General features: G+C 39.7%; 2 protein-coding genes across 3 annotated transcripts; one reads left to right on the plus strand and one right to left on the minus strand.

Annotated features, from left to right (window-relative positions):
* Positions 1–437: 437 nt before the first annotated feature.
* On the minus strand, positions 438–4,823 carry LOC144657690 (mitochondrial coenzyme A diphosphatase NUDT8-like). Of its 2 annotated transcripts, none has more exons than XM_078518050.1 (4): positions 4,135–4,823; positions 2,766–2,898; positions 2,226–2,306; positions 438–811 (listed from the first exon to the last, which is right to left on the minus strand). In XM_078518050.1, exons 1-4 carry the CDS (start codon positions 4,575–4,577, stop codon positions 566–568), a joined length of 903 nt encoding a protein of 300 aa, XP_078374176.1. In that variant the 5' UTR covers positions 4,578–4,823; the 3' UTR covers positions 438–565. The 2 variants fall into 2 exon arrangements, with proteins under 2 accessions (XP_078374176.1, XP_078374177.1); XM_078518051.1 differs by having other exon boundaries at positions 670–1,603.
* LOC144657694 (glutathione S-transferase kappa 1-like) lies at positions 4,793–13,907 on the plus strand. Its single transcript, XM_078518055.1, has 9 exons — positions 4,793–4,988; positions 6,294–6,375; positions 6,482–6,582; positions 8,238–8,265; positions 10,044–10,144; positions 10,298–10,333; positions 10,972–11,088; positions 12,789–12,882; positions 13,505–13,907. The coding sequence occupies exons 1-9, from the start codon at positions 4,860–4,862 to the stop codon at positions 13,549–13,551; spliced, it is 735 nt and encodes a 244-aa protein (XP_078374181.1). The 5' UTR covers positions 4,793–4,859; the 3' UTR covers positions 13,552–13,907.
* The last annotated feature ends 89 nt before the right edge of the window (positions 13,908–13,996 follow it).

A 13,996-nucleotide genomic window follows, 5' to 3' on the forward strand; every position in this document is an offset into this window, starting at 1 on the left:
CAATTTTGACACCCATAGCTGATCACTTAAAAGTACATGTATGTGGCAACTATAAACTACCGGTAAATCATGAAAAGCTAGTAATAACAGTCCCCTAGTTTAAGAAAGGCAGCTCTGTGAATTCTACTAACAATAAAGAAAACACCATTGCCAGCATCTAGCTATCTAGTAGTATCTCAGTTAACAAATAAAACTTCAAACTAAAAAAAAAAGAAAATGAGATAAGCCATTTTTTCCTTGAGATAAAACATTTACAACCTGAATATCTGAAACTATTATGAAGTCACAGTAATGTAGTTATAGAGAGTGAAGATTAACTGGCAAGCTTGTTTCAAAAGAAAAGTGTGAGATATCAATGGAACTAACTTCTGTAAAAAGCAGTTTGAAAGAAGTCAATTCATGACTTGTGCAATTGAGATAAATTTGTAATATATTTTTAAAAAATAAAGTTATTGTACTTTTTTACATACAAGGTTATGGCATTTTAATTTAATTCTTATAGGTTACCATTTAAATAGTAAATTATTAATCTATCCCTGTACCCTCAGCATCCTTTATCATTGTGTTACTTGGTTGGTTCTTTTTTCCTAGTCACTGGTAATTTTCTATTTCCAGGCCGATGCAGTTGTTGTGGATTATTCTCTGGAACTGCCATTAGTAGAACTTGTTCTAGGATTATTGCAGTCAGCCCCCATATCCGGTGAGGTCCATTAAGAAATAGCGGTAAGACAGCTTGTGATGTAAACTTGGTATACCCGCGATTGATTGGATTACAGACATGCTCCAGAGTAAGCGTAAAGACAGATTCCACCTGCAGACATGGCAAATGATTATGGAATCTCAGATGACGCTAAAGCGACTCAGATTTGTCCTTGTTACTGTTTTTTCGAAATAATTTTAGATGTCAAATAATTTGTAGCCTGAGCTGCAGACAGTCCAAAATTAACTGCTGGTGAATTATGTGACATGCGTGGCTGCACCACAATTATTTGTCAAGTGATAGAAATAATTTATCATTGAAAAGAGTAAGAAGAATTTTGATCACATCTTGTGATTTTAAGGGTCATTTGAGTGTGGAGTAGATAGTTTAGTAAATGCCAGAGTATATCAAAGCACTCATATTGACATTCTTAAATGGTCCAAAAGAAAACAAAATCCATTAACCCTGGCCAGCTATCAGACAGGATTTTCTTTGCATGCTGAAGTTTTCTCCTGGGACCAGTCATCAAGTGTGTAATAACTAACAATCACACTTGTTACTTAAAATACCAGAGCGCCAAAAACATTTGTGCCTTCAACAACCCCCCAACAGTTTCTGAATTCTGATATTTTGACAGCTTTTCAGCGTGTTACTTAAGATACGTTATTTGGCAATTTATCCTAAACCATGCCCTTTAATTTCAAGCACCCTTTGATAAAACTCAGGACATAACACAGCCATAACAGAATCAAGGACTATGGCTGTGAGGCCCCAAATTCTATAAGGACCATTAATAAATACAGGTCTTTTCATGATGGACACTCTAAGGTGTTTGTGTTTTGTGTATCTTTGATTCTTAGCGCTGCACAGATGATCCAATGAAAGAGTGAAGACTGATGCGACCTGCGAGGGTAGATAAAGTAAACAACTCCTTTCAGTTTGAAGACCATGACCAAGGCTTCTATTGATTTATGTTTTGGTCTTTATTTTCATTCAGTTTTCTATGACTTGAGCCTTGAATTTCCAAGAATGATCAAATTTTCTTTGTGATGTCACATTTGTCATTGATACCACCACATTCCCAGTTTTAACTCAGCGCTATTTTCATTGCTACTATCTGAACAAATTTAAATCTGATTCAACTGATAATACTAACACCCTCCGAGCGACTTGGCCTCCTGGCAAAAACCTCAAACATTACTAGAAGGGCAAGCAAGCACCTGTCTCCCTTTACATGTTCATTTCTTTCCCATGATCTTTTGCTAGCAGCAGTCTCTCTTTTGCTCTTAAGTCCATAGGGACAAACACAAAAGTGTACAAGCTCTCTTCTTCCGGCACCCTTGCTTCTTGCAGCTTGTGGCTTCACCGCTCATAAAACACACTCGCTTTCATAATTATGTCCCCACAGACTTAAGAACAAAAGAGAGACTGTTCGCAGTTTATTTGCAAAATCACTGCAAAGTGTAAACCTTACATGAATGTATTTAGAGCCTAATGCTGCAAAGATATTACACCTTACTCTTACCTCTTCCGGGTTCAGTTCAAGTGAATTAACATCAATTTCTCCAATAAAACCAATGACTGGAGTTATGGCAATTTTACCAAGCTAACAAAAATGGCAGAAAAATTATTAGTTAATAAAAGGCAGGGGATTTACAAACAAAACAAACAAACTGTACGCAGTTCATAAATAAGCTAACAGCTACTTTTAGTACGAAAACATACTCCCCTTGGAAATCTCTCATGACAAGTGTTCTTTTTACAACTGCATTCCACCTGCACATTGCTGAGGTACCGGTAAGTCTGTTTCAATATGGGAATCAAAGAAGGCTGACTTTTGCAGCTCATCAGTGGTGTTAAACTCTGATTGCCAAGGTATGAACTCAAAGGCAACAAGTACTCCCCCTCGATGGGATACTGGTCTATTTTCCCAGGTTGTTACCTAAAACAGCTAAGTCATGGTACCCCAGCAATTTGCTGGAATGCATAATTTATAGACCAAGTTGGAGAGAAGTACTATAAGGGTAACGTCTCTTGCCCAAAATGCGCAAATTAAAGTGATTACCCTATCTGGCATTGCTGGCATCTGTGCCCAGACTTGAACATGTCTTTTTTCTAGTCCCAGTTCCTCTTCCATTTCTCTGACAGCTGTATCTACCACACTCTTGTCTTCAGGATCTCTTTTACCTCCAGGGAAACTGAAACATTTGTTACGCAAAACATGCTTTAATAACTTTTTTATATGGTTCAAATGAAAATAAGAATCAACTCCCAGATATGCGTTTTAGCTGAAACCTCTCTGTGCACTCTTTTCTAAATGTAAATGAAAGTGCACCATTTGGCAATTTAATAACATGGCAGTATGTTGAGTGAATACCAATATCCGCAGTACAAATATATATGAAATTTATTATATTTATTTCATATCTTCTCCATCCACAGGTATATTACGAACTCACAAGTGACCAGCTCCCAGTTGGCTTCATAGCTCAGTTGGTTGGAGCGCTGCACTAGTATCACAGAGGTCATGGTTTCGATTCCCGTTCAAGCCTAAATTTTTTTCAGGCTTGCTTTTCTCAGCTGCTTAAGTTGAGTTCATTACTGCGATGATCTTTCATTTGCTTAAAATTTATATCCACAGTACAAATATATGAAATTCATATATTCATTTCATATCTTCTCCATCCACGGGTATATTACGAACTCACAAGTGACCAGCTCCCAGTTGGCTTGATAGCTCAGTTGGTTGGAGCGCTGCACTAGTATCGCAGAGGTCATGGGTTTGATTCCCATTCAAGCCTGAATTTTTTTCAGGCTTGCTTTTCTCAGCTGCTTAAGTTGAGTACATTACTGCGATGATCTTTCATTTGCTGAAAATGTATATCTGCAGTACATTTCATATTATGTGTCTTGTTACAATGTAACAACTTTAACCAGGGCAATTAAAAGAGAATGGGGACAATTGGTCCCAAAGTTCAAGCACTGAGACAATAGTTCTTCAACAAAATTTGAAACCATGCAAAGTTGTGAACTTTGAAAATCGAACATAAAGTTTGACCAGGAGGTTGGCAGCTACCTTTGTTCTTCCCGCTTTTAAACTCTCTATGATTGCCCAGTAAAACAATCTGGATTCATTTGAGAACCATTCCATCCCTACAATTTAATCTCACTTGCAGTCGTTTTTAGTGTTTCCACACAAGGCTCCTAAGGAACGTTTGCGTTACGATACTAAAAAAGGTTGCGAGGGAGACTAGTTGCAATTTGACCTGTCTGTGTATTAAAAAGGTCACCATCTTTTCCCACATTATGGTTCCACATTAATGTCTTGATTGGCCAACGTTCTTTCCTATGGCCTGGTTCAACTCATCACCCTGTAATAATAAAAATATTATTTTATTTTACTTTAGTAAGTAAAATTAGAAAAAAATACTGACCTTACTTCTCCTCTGTGTTTGTTTAACTGATTTGAACGAAGAGTAAAGAGTACAGAGGGAACAGAGTTGACATTACAGAAAGGAACAAAAACACCAGCCTCTTCAGTACAACTTGCTAACAAAGATCTGCGAGTTTTCATCCTCCCAAGCTGCTTGACAAGGCGCTCTTTGTTATCTTCCGTGAAAGCATCGTTTAAATTTGAACACGTCCTTGTCAAACTGGAAGTTCGTATTGTTCTCGTGGAGCTATATCTTGTTAAACCAGGCCTTTTGCTACATTGTGCACAACAAGACGAGGCAACAGTTACGTAACATCTTGAAAAATGTTCTGCAGGCCCAAGATGAGACGTAAGCTTGCTATGAAAAGTTCGAGGAGATACTAATTTAAATTTCTGCGAATGATGGAAAATCCTCCGAACGGCTTTGGTTGCCGTGAAGCTCATTTGAAGAGTTCCAACCCAGCGATAACGAATAATTGATCAAATGATATTAATCTTTTGTGACCAAACAGTTATTAACGCACTGTCTTCTTCCTCAGCGCGGGAATTACTGGTCTGCTTGAAGACTAAACCTCAGAAATACGGCCTCTCTTTAAACATATAAATTCCAACGAAGCTAAGATCAATTGTACAATCTACATTGAAATTCCTTTGTCCAAAATGCCGGCAAAGTGAAATTCTTGGCGCCATTTTGATTGTTGACGAACAAATTGTCATGTACGCTGCATGAATGTTCTCTTTATGACAACACCGCTGTTCAACAGTGAGCCTACGTTTCCCAAGATGGCGGTCGCCAAGAGAACTGTGGAGCTGTTTTATGATGTTCTTTCACCGTATTCGTGGGTTGCGTTTGAGGTAATTTTACTGATTTTTTAAAAATTCTTTTACTGATATCGTACTCAAAAGAAAAGACCTGTAAAGAAGCCCTTTGTTTGGGATTTGACTGGAATTCACACTGCACTGCAGGGGTCGATGTCACGTTTATGCACCTATCAATGGTTTGCCCCAGGAGGGGGGGGGAGGGCAACCCCAGGGGAATTTGACATTTTTTGGAATCCAGAGCCGATTTCCCCACCCCTGGGCACCTAGCGAATGTCAAATTTCACATATCTCCTCATAAATTTCTAACCCAGCAGACCATTTTAGATGTCAAAATCCCTTCCCTGGGAGAGCTTCACAAGTCAAATTCCCGTGGGTTGCCCGCCCCCCCCCCCTCTCCCCATCCTGGGGCAAACCATTGATAGGTGCATTACTTTTGGCAACAAACTAGCCTTGAAAGTTCCTTTTCTTCCCTCAAAATTTTATGCGGAAAAACAATAAAATTCATCGTCAAATGCTGCTTCCCATGTGGATAATAGGGTTGGAGACAACTGAAATAGAAATACTCCTTTACATAAAGGGGAAACAAAGTTCAAAGTTCAGCCTCAAAACAAGAACGATATATCCAAACCTTAACAGTCCTATTCAAACAAAATTAGTTTTCTCTCAATTGGAAAATATTTTTTATCAGGCAAAATGTTATTCTGAGACAGTTTTTCTCTAAAAGGGCTCTGCAAAAGTCTGGGGAGTGGGGGGTGGGGGTGCTCCCCCAAATACCTATATGGGTATATGCCACCCAACAGGGTCGTGATTTTAGGCTCCCAATCTTGAATGGGGTATCCATGTTCCTAGAACAGGGTATGATATTTTGAATGCATGAAGGTTTAGATTATTAGTAGCCAAAGAACGGGGTATCATTTTGATTGCAAATTCTTTCTACAATGGGGTGCTACTTGGTGACCCGGGCAGCACATACCCACCCAAAACATACCTGAGGACTCCCCTCCCCCAGGTGCAAAAGCACCCAACAACAAATATCATGTTATTAAAAAATACTAGTTTCAAGTGACTGAAGACTGTTTCAACCAGTAGAAAATGTGTTTGGTAATTTTCCAACAACATGCACAAAAACTGAAATTAATATATTTTCCTTCTAGTTATAAGGCTTCGATAATGGAGTAAATTGGGAGAACATGGGTCAAATTGGGAAATTTTAGATCAAGTCAAAAAGGGGTATCATTATGTGAAGTAATTGATCACCCTTGCAATGTTTACTTGTGAAACTTTTTTATTTTAACCTTTCATGCACCAAAAGGGGAAACACTTTTTTTTTCCTCACAGGTTCTCTGTAGATATCGACCCAAATGGAATTTAGACTTACAGTTTCGTCCTTTTTTCCTCTCTGGAATCATGGCTGGCACAGGTATACAGTGTTACATAATTTCTGATCAGCCTAGTAACGCCAAATTGAATTGGTTTGTTTAGCATCAAATCAGGGCTCTCAAAGAGAATTATTTTGTATTTAATAGGTAACCAACCTCCAGCAATGGTTCCAGCCAAAGGTGCCTACATGGCTAAGGATATCCAAAGATTGAGGGATTTTTATGGAATTCCTATAGTTGAACCATCTGTAAGTATTGACCTTGACTTTCAGACAGATGGGGGTGGTGTGGGGGCTCGGCTTAATTTCAAGCCATAAATCAGTAAAGCCTGGTTCGCGCTTGTAAGATAAGCACAAGCATAAGAACAATGCCAGTGTGCTCTGAGATGACTTGAAGAGCTCTGGAGAAGAATGGCCCCTGGAATTTCTGGCTAAATCGAACATTCTCAAAACAGCTCCAAATAATTTGCGCATGCAGGTTTGTTTACGTGTGCTAAACACTGTCCTGTGTTTCATTTCGCTGGTCTTTCGTTCGTTTTTGAAAAATAACATATGCAAAAAAAAAGATTTTGTAGCTTACATTGTCCACAGTAATCCAGCACTAGACATTTTTCCACGCATCGCATGTGCAAATCTTGCCTCGGACTTTATTAAGTGTCCGGGTTAGTTTTTTTTTTGGGGGGGGTTTTTTGGAGAAGAGAAAGGCCGGCAGGGCCAAGTGGTAAATAAAGTCTAAAAACACAGATCTCTTGTCCTGAACTATGTCAGTGTGAGTTTTGCAGTGTCCCCTTGGGTGCTGCAGTGCCAAAGTTGCCGAGAAGCGAACTGGTTTTAGACTTTAAACAATTCTTTAGATGTTTTGCAGGTTACCTTCCCTTCGCAAAATTTTTTCTGTGCCTCATTAAATATTCATCAATCAATCTATCCTCAGAAGTTTATCTCAGAAGTTTATCTTGTTTTCGCGGGATTTTGTACATGTGTGATGATGTAAGGAGTGGAGATAGAAGTGAGAGCAAGCCGGCGGCACTTAACTGAAAGCAAAACTAGTATAAAGTGGAAACACGAGCTTTTTTTTGTGTTAGGGCTAGGCCTGTAATCCCAAAACTTTAGCTGGTTTCATTGTTTTGAGGAACAAAAGGTTTCCTTTGTTTATTGTTTGTGAAAGAAAAGTCCTAAAGGCGCTGCCAGTAAAAAACCTTGTCTTTTGCATGTGTTATTTTTTGAAAACGAACGAAAGACCAGCGAAATGAAACACAGGCAGTGTTAGTCACGTAAACAAACCTGCTTGCGCAATTTGGAGCTGTTTTTGATAATGTTCGAATTAGCCAGAAATTCCAGGGGACGTTCTTCTCCGGAGCTCTTCAATTATGCATAAAGAAAAGAAATTAAAATGTTTCTTTTTCTTGTGCTTGTGCTTAATTAAGCTCATTTCATTAGTGTTATGCCTTTTCCACTAGTGGGAACCAGAGTGTGAGAAAATAACAATCACAAGATTTGGGGGTAGACGTGGCTTCTATCATGCAGCGTTAATCAGAATTTCAAAAGCAGAGTGCTTGTGGATGTCGTCTTGTGCTTGTGCTTATTGCAAATGTGAACATCATTGTGATCATGATTGGGCTAAACACTTGTGTTTATTTCACAAGTGGGAACCAGGCAGAAGAAAGCAGGTGGACTTTCTAATGTTTTAGTGCTGTTACTGGTAAGTAAAACAAATGTTCACAAATAAAGGGGTAATAATTTGAAAGGGGGAAAATGTGATGGATGAGAGGGGTCTTAAAAGAGAGGGGACTTTTTAGTAAACATTGTTAGTTTAACCATTATCTCTTATCCAAAGCTAAGGTTAGATATTAAGTCCTCAAAGTGAAAGTTTTCAATACGTACTTCCTTTCACCTTTGTTCTACAGGATTTTGTTAACACCATGTTTAAGAAAGGTATTGATTCCCTTTTGTGTAATTAGTATTTTAGAAAGAAGCAAATTAAAAAAAAATGCATTTATTGAAAATATAAGTAGTAAACGGGAGGTCACGGGTTCGAATCCCGTTGAAGCCCTGAATTTTTTTTTCAGGCTTCTTTATTCCAGTTGCTAAATTGGAAATTCACTGCGATGATCATTTATCACTCTCATATACATCCGCAGTTCATATATAATCATTTCATATACAATACATCATTCACTCCTCTCACGGGAAAATATGAACTCACAATTGACCCCGCCCCAATGTGTGGCTTCAATAGCTCAGTTGGTAGAGCATCGCACCGGTATCGCGGAGGTCACGGGTTCGAATCCCGTTGAAGCCCGAATTTTTTTTTCAGGCTTCTTTATTCCAGTTGCTTAAATTGAAATCACTGCGATATCATTTATCACTCTCATATACATCCGCAGTTCAATATGAATCATTCATATACAATACATCATTTCACTCCTCTCACGGGAAAATATGAACTCACAATTGACCCCGCTCCCAAGTGTGGCTTCAATAGCTCAGTTGTAGAGCACGCACCGGTATCGCGGAGTCACGGGCGAATCCCGTTGAAGCCCTGAATTTTTTTTTTCAGGCTTCTTTATTCCAGTTGCTTAAATTGGAAATATGCGATATCACCTATCCGTGATATAATCTCCCTACGGGCGCCCCGCCAAGGAATAGTCAGTTGTAGAGATCGCACCGGCGCGGAGGTCATGAAGTGATAGGTTAGTTTACACTTATCCGAGGAACTTCTAGGGATGACCCCAATTGGAACGTGTAGAAATCACCCACTCGTCTTGACCCCGCTAATTTGGAGCTAGTGAAGTGCCGTAGCACGGGGCCCGGTGAGTATCAGAGTAAATCCGCAGTCGCCTGTGGGGTGAGGGTATAAGGGCCGCAGTGTAGTAGTTGTGAGGCGGGGTCAACGATCCTTAGGTTGACTGCTAATGTGTGGAGAGTGGGTAGGTGCGAGTCCTTGGGCTGATGTAGAGCAGAGTTGGTTGCCGCTATGTGTAGGTGAGGGGATGAGTGGATGCCCGTGGTGGAAGAGGGGAGGAGGCGTGAGTCAGAGTTGGCAAGAGTCCTTTAGGGGATCGCTGGGGCGGTGAGATAGTAGGTGTATAAGAGACATTGTGATCATGACCGTTGTGGGTGTGAGGGGGGGGTCGGAGGGGTCGGACTCAGGCGATTTGAGAGGAGGGAGGGGCGATGTTAGGTCAGTGTGATAACAACGCAGTATGATCTGGGTTGAGCCGCTCAATTGGATAGCTAGTTGGTAGAGATCGCACCGTTGGGGTGGCAATCCGTTGAAGCCTATTTTTTTTTAGGCTTTTTATTCCAGTTTTAAATTGGAAATTCTGCGATGATCATTTATCACTCTATATACATCCGCAGTTCATATATGAATCATTTCATATACAATACATCAAACTAAAATTAGACTGAACAGGTTTAGCTCTTTGGGTTTATGATATTGTTCACAGCTGGGACAGAATCCTTCACACCTAAAGTCAGTTCCACTATGAAGTTATAAATAATGTCTTCTATAAACATTTTTTGTCAGTTCTTTCTTTCAGTTTAGTTCATACTTTTGCATTAAGCAGCGCTGTTATTAAGTGTGTCAAATTTTACTATTCAGTCTAGATATGCAGTTTATGTTTTTAGTTTATGATGATCAACAGTAGAAAAATGTCCTTAAATTTGACCTTTTGTCAGTAAGTATTTATTTAATGTTATCCCTCCAGGTTCCTTGTCTGCCATGCGCCTTATTACAGCTGCCAGCAAGTACCATCCAGAGAAAGTTGAACCTCTTAGTCGCGAGTTTTGGATGAGAATTTGGTCTAGGGTGAGTTGATATTCAGTGTTCAAAGTGAATCTTAAAAACTCCTACATGATGATCTTGTAAAATTTTTAATGATCTAACTACTGGTCAAGGTGCCACTCAGAGTGTTGTCCAAAAATGAGTTGAAGAAAATGATTTACTTGTTCTTTGTTTTAGGATGAAGACATAGTGGATCCTCAGAGTCTCCAGGAGGTAAGGGCGTCACTTGCTGAAGCCAATGTGATGAAACACTGTCTCTTGTGTTTGATATATTAGAGTGCCAGAACCTGCTAATAATTACGGTAACTACATCAGAGTGTAGGGAAGGGATTTGCCCTATGACCACCCCCCCCCCCCCTCACCCCTCTGGAAATTCCAATTTAGCTTCATACATTGATTTAAAGTTTTGGGTCTTTGTCACCCCCCTCCCCCCTCCCTGGAATTTCCAATGCCTTCTGTGGGGGGAGTATGGATATTTTCTAGAACCACACAATTTGACTTTATAATACAGTTGAATCCCGCTAACTCACACCTTCAAGGGAAATCGAAAAAGGTTCGAGATATCGCGAGCTCGAGTTATCGAGGGTAAAATTAGTAAGAAAACAACCTGGAGGGGAATCAGAAAAGGTTCGAGTTAGCGAGAGCTTTGAGTTATTGAGGGTTTGAGTTATTGAGATTCAACTGTACAACTTTCATGGTTGCAATATTCAAATGCTTGCATGAAGTTCATTTGTATTTATAATTAATTTTTTTTGGACAGTGAGAAAGATATCTGTGACCATTAATGAGCAGCAAACAGAGGAGAGGTAATAATTGTGTTGTAGTTTTGACAATTTCCTGTTTGTTATCAGGTGTGCCAAAAGGTTGGATTAAGTGGAGATGAGAGCCAGTCCCTCATGAGTAAGATTGGTGATCAGGAAATTAAAGATAAACTGAAAGACACAACACAGAAAGCTCTCGACTTGGGGGTAGGTAGACTGGAAAATGTGTGATCTACATGTGTCTGTCATGATTACTTTTATCACTCAGGGTTCGTACACTCAGGTCATGCAAAACCTTGAAAGTCATGGAATTTTAGAATTTCATTTTGCAGGCCTGGAAAGTCATGGAATTTAGTTTGGGTCATGGAAAGTCATTGAAAATGGTATTGATTGTACAAAATAAATTACTGGTAGGCAGGTTATTTTTTGTGAAGAAAAGGGTAAAAATTTGGATCAATTTAGTTTCTGGGAAACGCTCACCACCCCCCCCAAACCTAACATTTTGCCCAAAGCGAAAGTAAGGGTAATGTTAGGTGGGGAGGAGGCAGTCCCAGAAACCTAAATTGATCCAAAATGTTATAGAAATCAAGATAATTTTTGAAGATTTCCAAGAAAAATGGTCAAATTTAGGTCATGGAAAACTTTGAAAAGTCATGGAAAGGGTCATGGAAAGTCATCAACCTAAACATGAATCCTCCTAAAGAATGCAGAGACCACCGAGATGCGACACAGTGACCACAACGCGGAGGGGACGGAGGAGGGAAGTGTCCGACGCAAGGGACTGGGCCCCCCGCGCGCCACAGACCCCACGCGACCCCACACCCAGCCCCCGAGCAGCCCAGGGGGGAGACACACTGAGAGGAAGAGACCCGCAGCGCCCCGTCGCACAGTCGCCACGACCCGACGCCGCCCCCGGCCAGTACGCGCACCGCCTTTTTGAGAGCTCCCTCACACCTCTGCTCAATCTTGCACTGTTGCCTTTTCGTTAGTTTAAATTTGAATCTGTCCTCCAGCCTCTAGTGACTTTCCGGAGCTTAGACTCCCCCACAATGGTTTCGCTAGCCTTCACGCCCGCGTCTTGCCGCCCCTAATTTGGAACGATCTCAGTGAATATCCCTCTGCAAGTTAGAAAGCCAGACCTTAAAGCTTTTCTCTTATCTACATTTTCTTAGCGTTTAATATCTTTGCGCAGAAAATTTCGCATTAAGTAAATTATTTATTATTATTATTTATTATTATCAAATTTCAAAAGCACAAAAGAGTACAACCCTGTCACTGCTTTTTTTCATGCTGGTTTAATCAGAAAATTTAAGCAAGCCTGAAAAGAATTTTTTTCAGGCTTTTCAATTATGTTTTAAATCACTGTCTCCTTGACACAAGTGTTAAAGGAGAAGTTCACTCCAGAATGGCTTTATTTTCTTTCGCAAATAAAAATTATACAAAGATATGTTATTCACCAAAATTTCAGCCTCCAACGTGCGCTATAACCCTACGAAATCTTTTTCAAAGACAACTGATGCCGCCATCTTGGAGCTGGTAATGTATGCGTGACGTCAAAGAACTCAGCCTGAAGTTTGGCGGGAAAATTTAAATACTCGAAACTCCTTGTTTCTTCGTAGTGGCTTTTGTTTGTCAAAATGCCTGTTTGTGCAGCTCCATTTTGCTCAAACAGAGCTCCATGAAATACAAAAATCAAGGAGTTTTGACTATTAAATTTTTCCCGCTAAACTTCAGGCTGAGCTCTTTGACGCACGCATAATTACCAGCTCCAAGATTGCGGCGCATGCATGGGAAAAGAGGTAATTGGCTAAAATTGGTGAATGTATGTGTATTTTTATGGCGTAAAGAAAATAAATGACAATTCTGGAGTGAACTTCTCCTTTAAGTGCTTATTGTTTTATTTTCAGGCTTTTGGAGCTCCTATAATTGTTGCACATGTCAATGGCAAACCTCACATGTATTTCGGATCTGACAGATTCCTGTTGTTATCTCATTTGTTAGGTAAGTGATCAACAGTACTATGGAGTTCTTTATTTAACCAGGTCTCTTTTAATCAAATGGGTAGTTGATTTTTTGCATCCTTTCAACACTGCTGTAACTGCCAAAACATGCTATGTGCCTCAGACTACATGATAACAGTGCAACTTATTCTGTAATATTTAGCCTAGTGGCAAAGAGCAAAGAAGTTACGATAAAATTGTAAAAACCTCACTTAGCAAGTATTGAACTTTGAATTTTCTGGTCTCAATGAAAGCTCTATTTACCCCCTCCCCTGTCTCTTTCAGGCCCCATTTCTAATGTGTCTAACCCACCAAGCTACTTTAATAACAGTGTTTTAGGAGTTCCTGATCCCCCATGAATTTTTTATTTGTTCCATTTTTGTTAAAATGTATTATCATTAAACAGAAGTAAAAATTTAAAAGTCTCCAAAACCTATTTTATGTGCACGGTTAGCTGACTTATAATTTGCCCTCTCCTCCAATCTTTTTACAAGCTCTTGAAGCGAAATAAGCTCCCTCCCCCTGCGGTTGCTGACTGTTGTGGGGGGGGGGGGGATGAGCTTTAGGTGTTTTGTTTTTAGAATGATTTCATTTTCTCATCCTGTTTTCGCCTTTTTTTTCAGGAGTAAAATGGGAAGGACCACTGACGTCTCAAAACTCCAAACTCTAAAGTAACAGAAATTTTGTACATGTACTACTTTATAAATTTTGTCGCTACAGTCCTGTGTATTGGTGGAACCAAGAATCTTGCTGGAAAAAAAAGAAACAGCAGCTTTGTTACCAGAGAGCAACTGAACTGTTTTATTTATCGTAATACATACGAAGCAAACTTCTTTCCTCTAACAGTGAAACACATTGTACTGTAAATTCAATCTATTGTTCTATCTGAGGATTTTCCAAAGTTCTCAACCAATCAAAAGACCAGCAGAGCTCTGCACGTGCAAAAATGCGTTGACATGTAGCGAGATGACGTCTTCGCGTCCCGTGATACCAGCTTGTGTTTTGATTGGGCGAGCAACTAAGAAACCAACAAAAACAAATTTCACAAGTTGTTCACTTATATCAAAGTGTGTGTCGCCTAACCTTAACGTCTAGTTTATCATTGTTACAGTTGT

The sequence above is a fragment of the Oculina patagonica genome, chromosome 6 (assembly GCF_052425735.1).
Source record: "Oculina patagonica isolate OP01 chromosome 6, crgOcupat, whole genome shotgun sequence".
Taxonomy (NCBI): domain Eukaryota; kingdom Metazoa; phylum Cnidaria; class Anthozoa; order Scleractinia; family Oculinidae; genus Oculina; species Oculina patagonica.

What these genes read in the sequence shown, in the direction of transcription:
- LOC144657690 (XM_078518050.1), bottom strand. Translation starts at nt 4,577, where the DNA reads ATGAGCTTCACGGCAACCAAAGCCGTTCGGAGGATTTTCCATCATTCG. An exon ending in AAACACAGAGGAGAAGTAAG is followed by an intron (nt 2,899 to 4,134) that starts GTCAGTATTTTT and finishes CAAATGTTTCAG; the next exon opens with TTTCCCTGGAGGTAAAAGAG. An exon ending in TTGAACTGAACCCGGAAGAG is followed by an intron (nt 812 to 2,225) that starts GTAAGAGTAAGG and finishes CCATGTCTGCAG; the next exon opens with GTGGAATCTGTCTTTACGCT.
- LOC144657694 (XM_078518055.1), top strand. Translation starts at nt 4,860, where the DNA reads ATGAATGTTCTCTTTATGACAACACCGCTGTTCAACAGTGAGCCTACG. An exon ending in TTCCTATAGTTGAACCATCT is followed by an intron (nt 6,583 to 8,237) that starts GTAAGTATTGAC and finishes TTTGTTCTACAG; the next exon opens with GATTTTGTTAACACCATGTT. An exon ending in AGAAAGCTCTCGACTTGGGG is followed by an intron (nt 11,089 to 12,788) that starts GTAGGTAGACTG and finishes TTTTATTTTCAG; the next exon opens with GCTTTTGGAGCTCCTATAAT.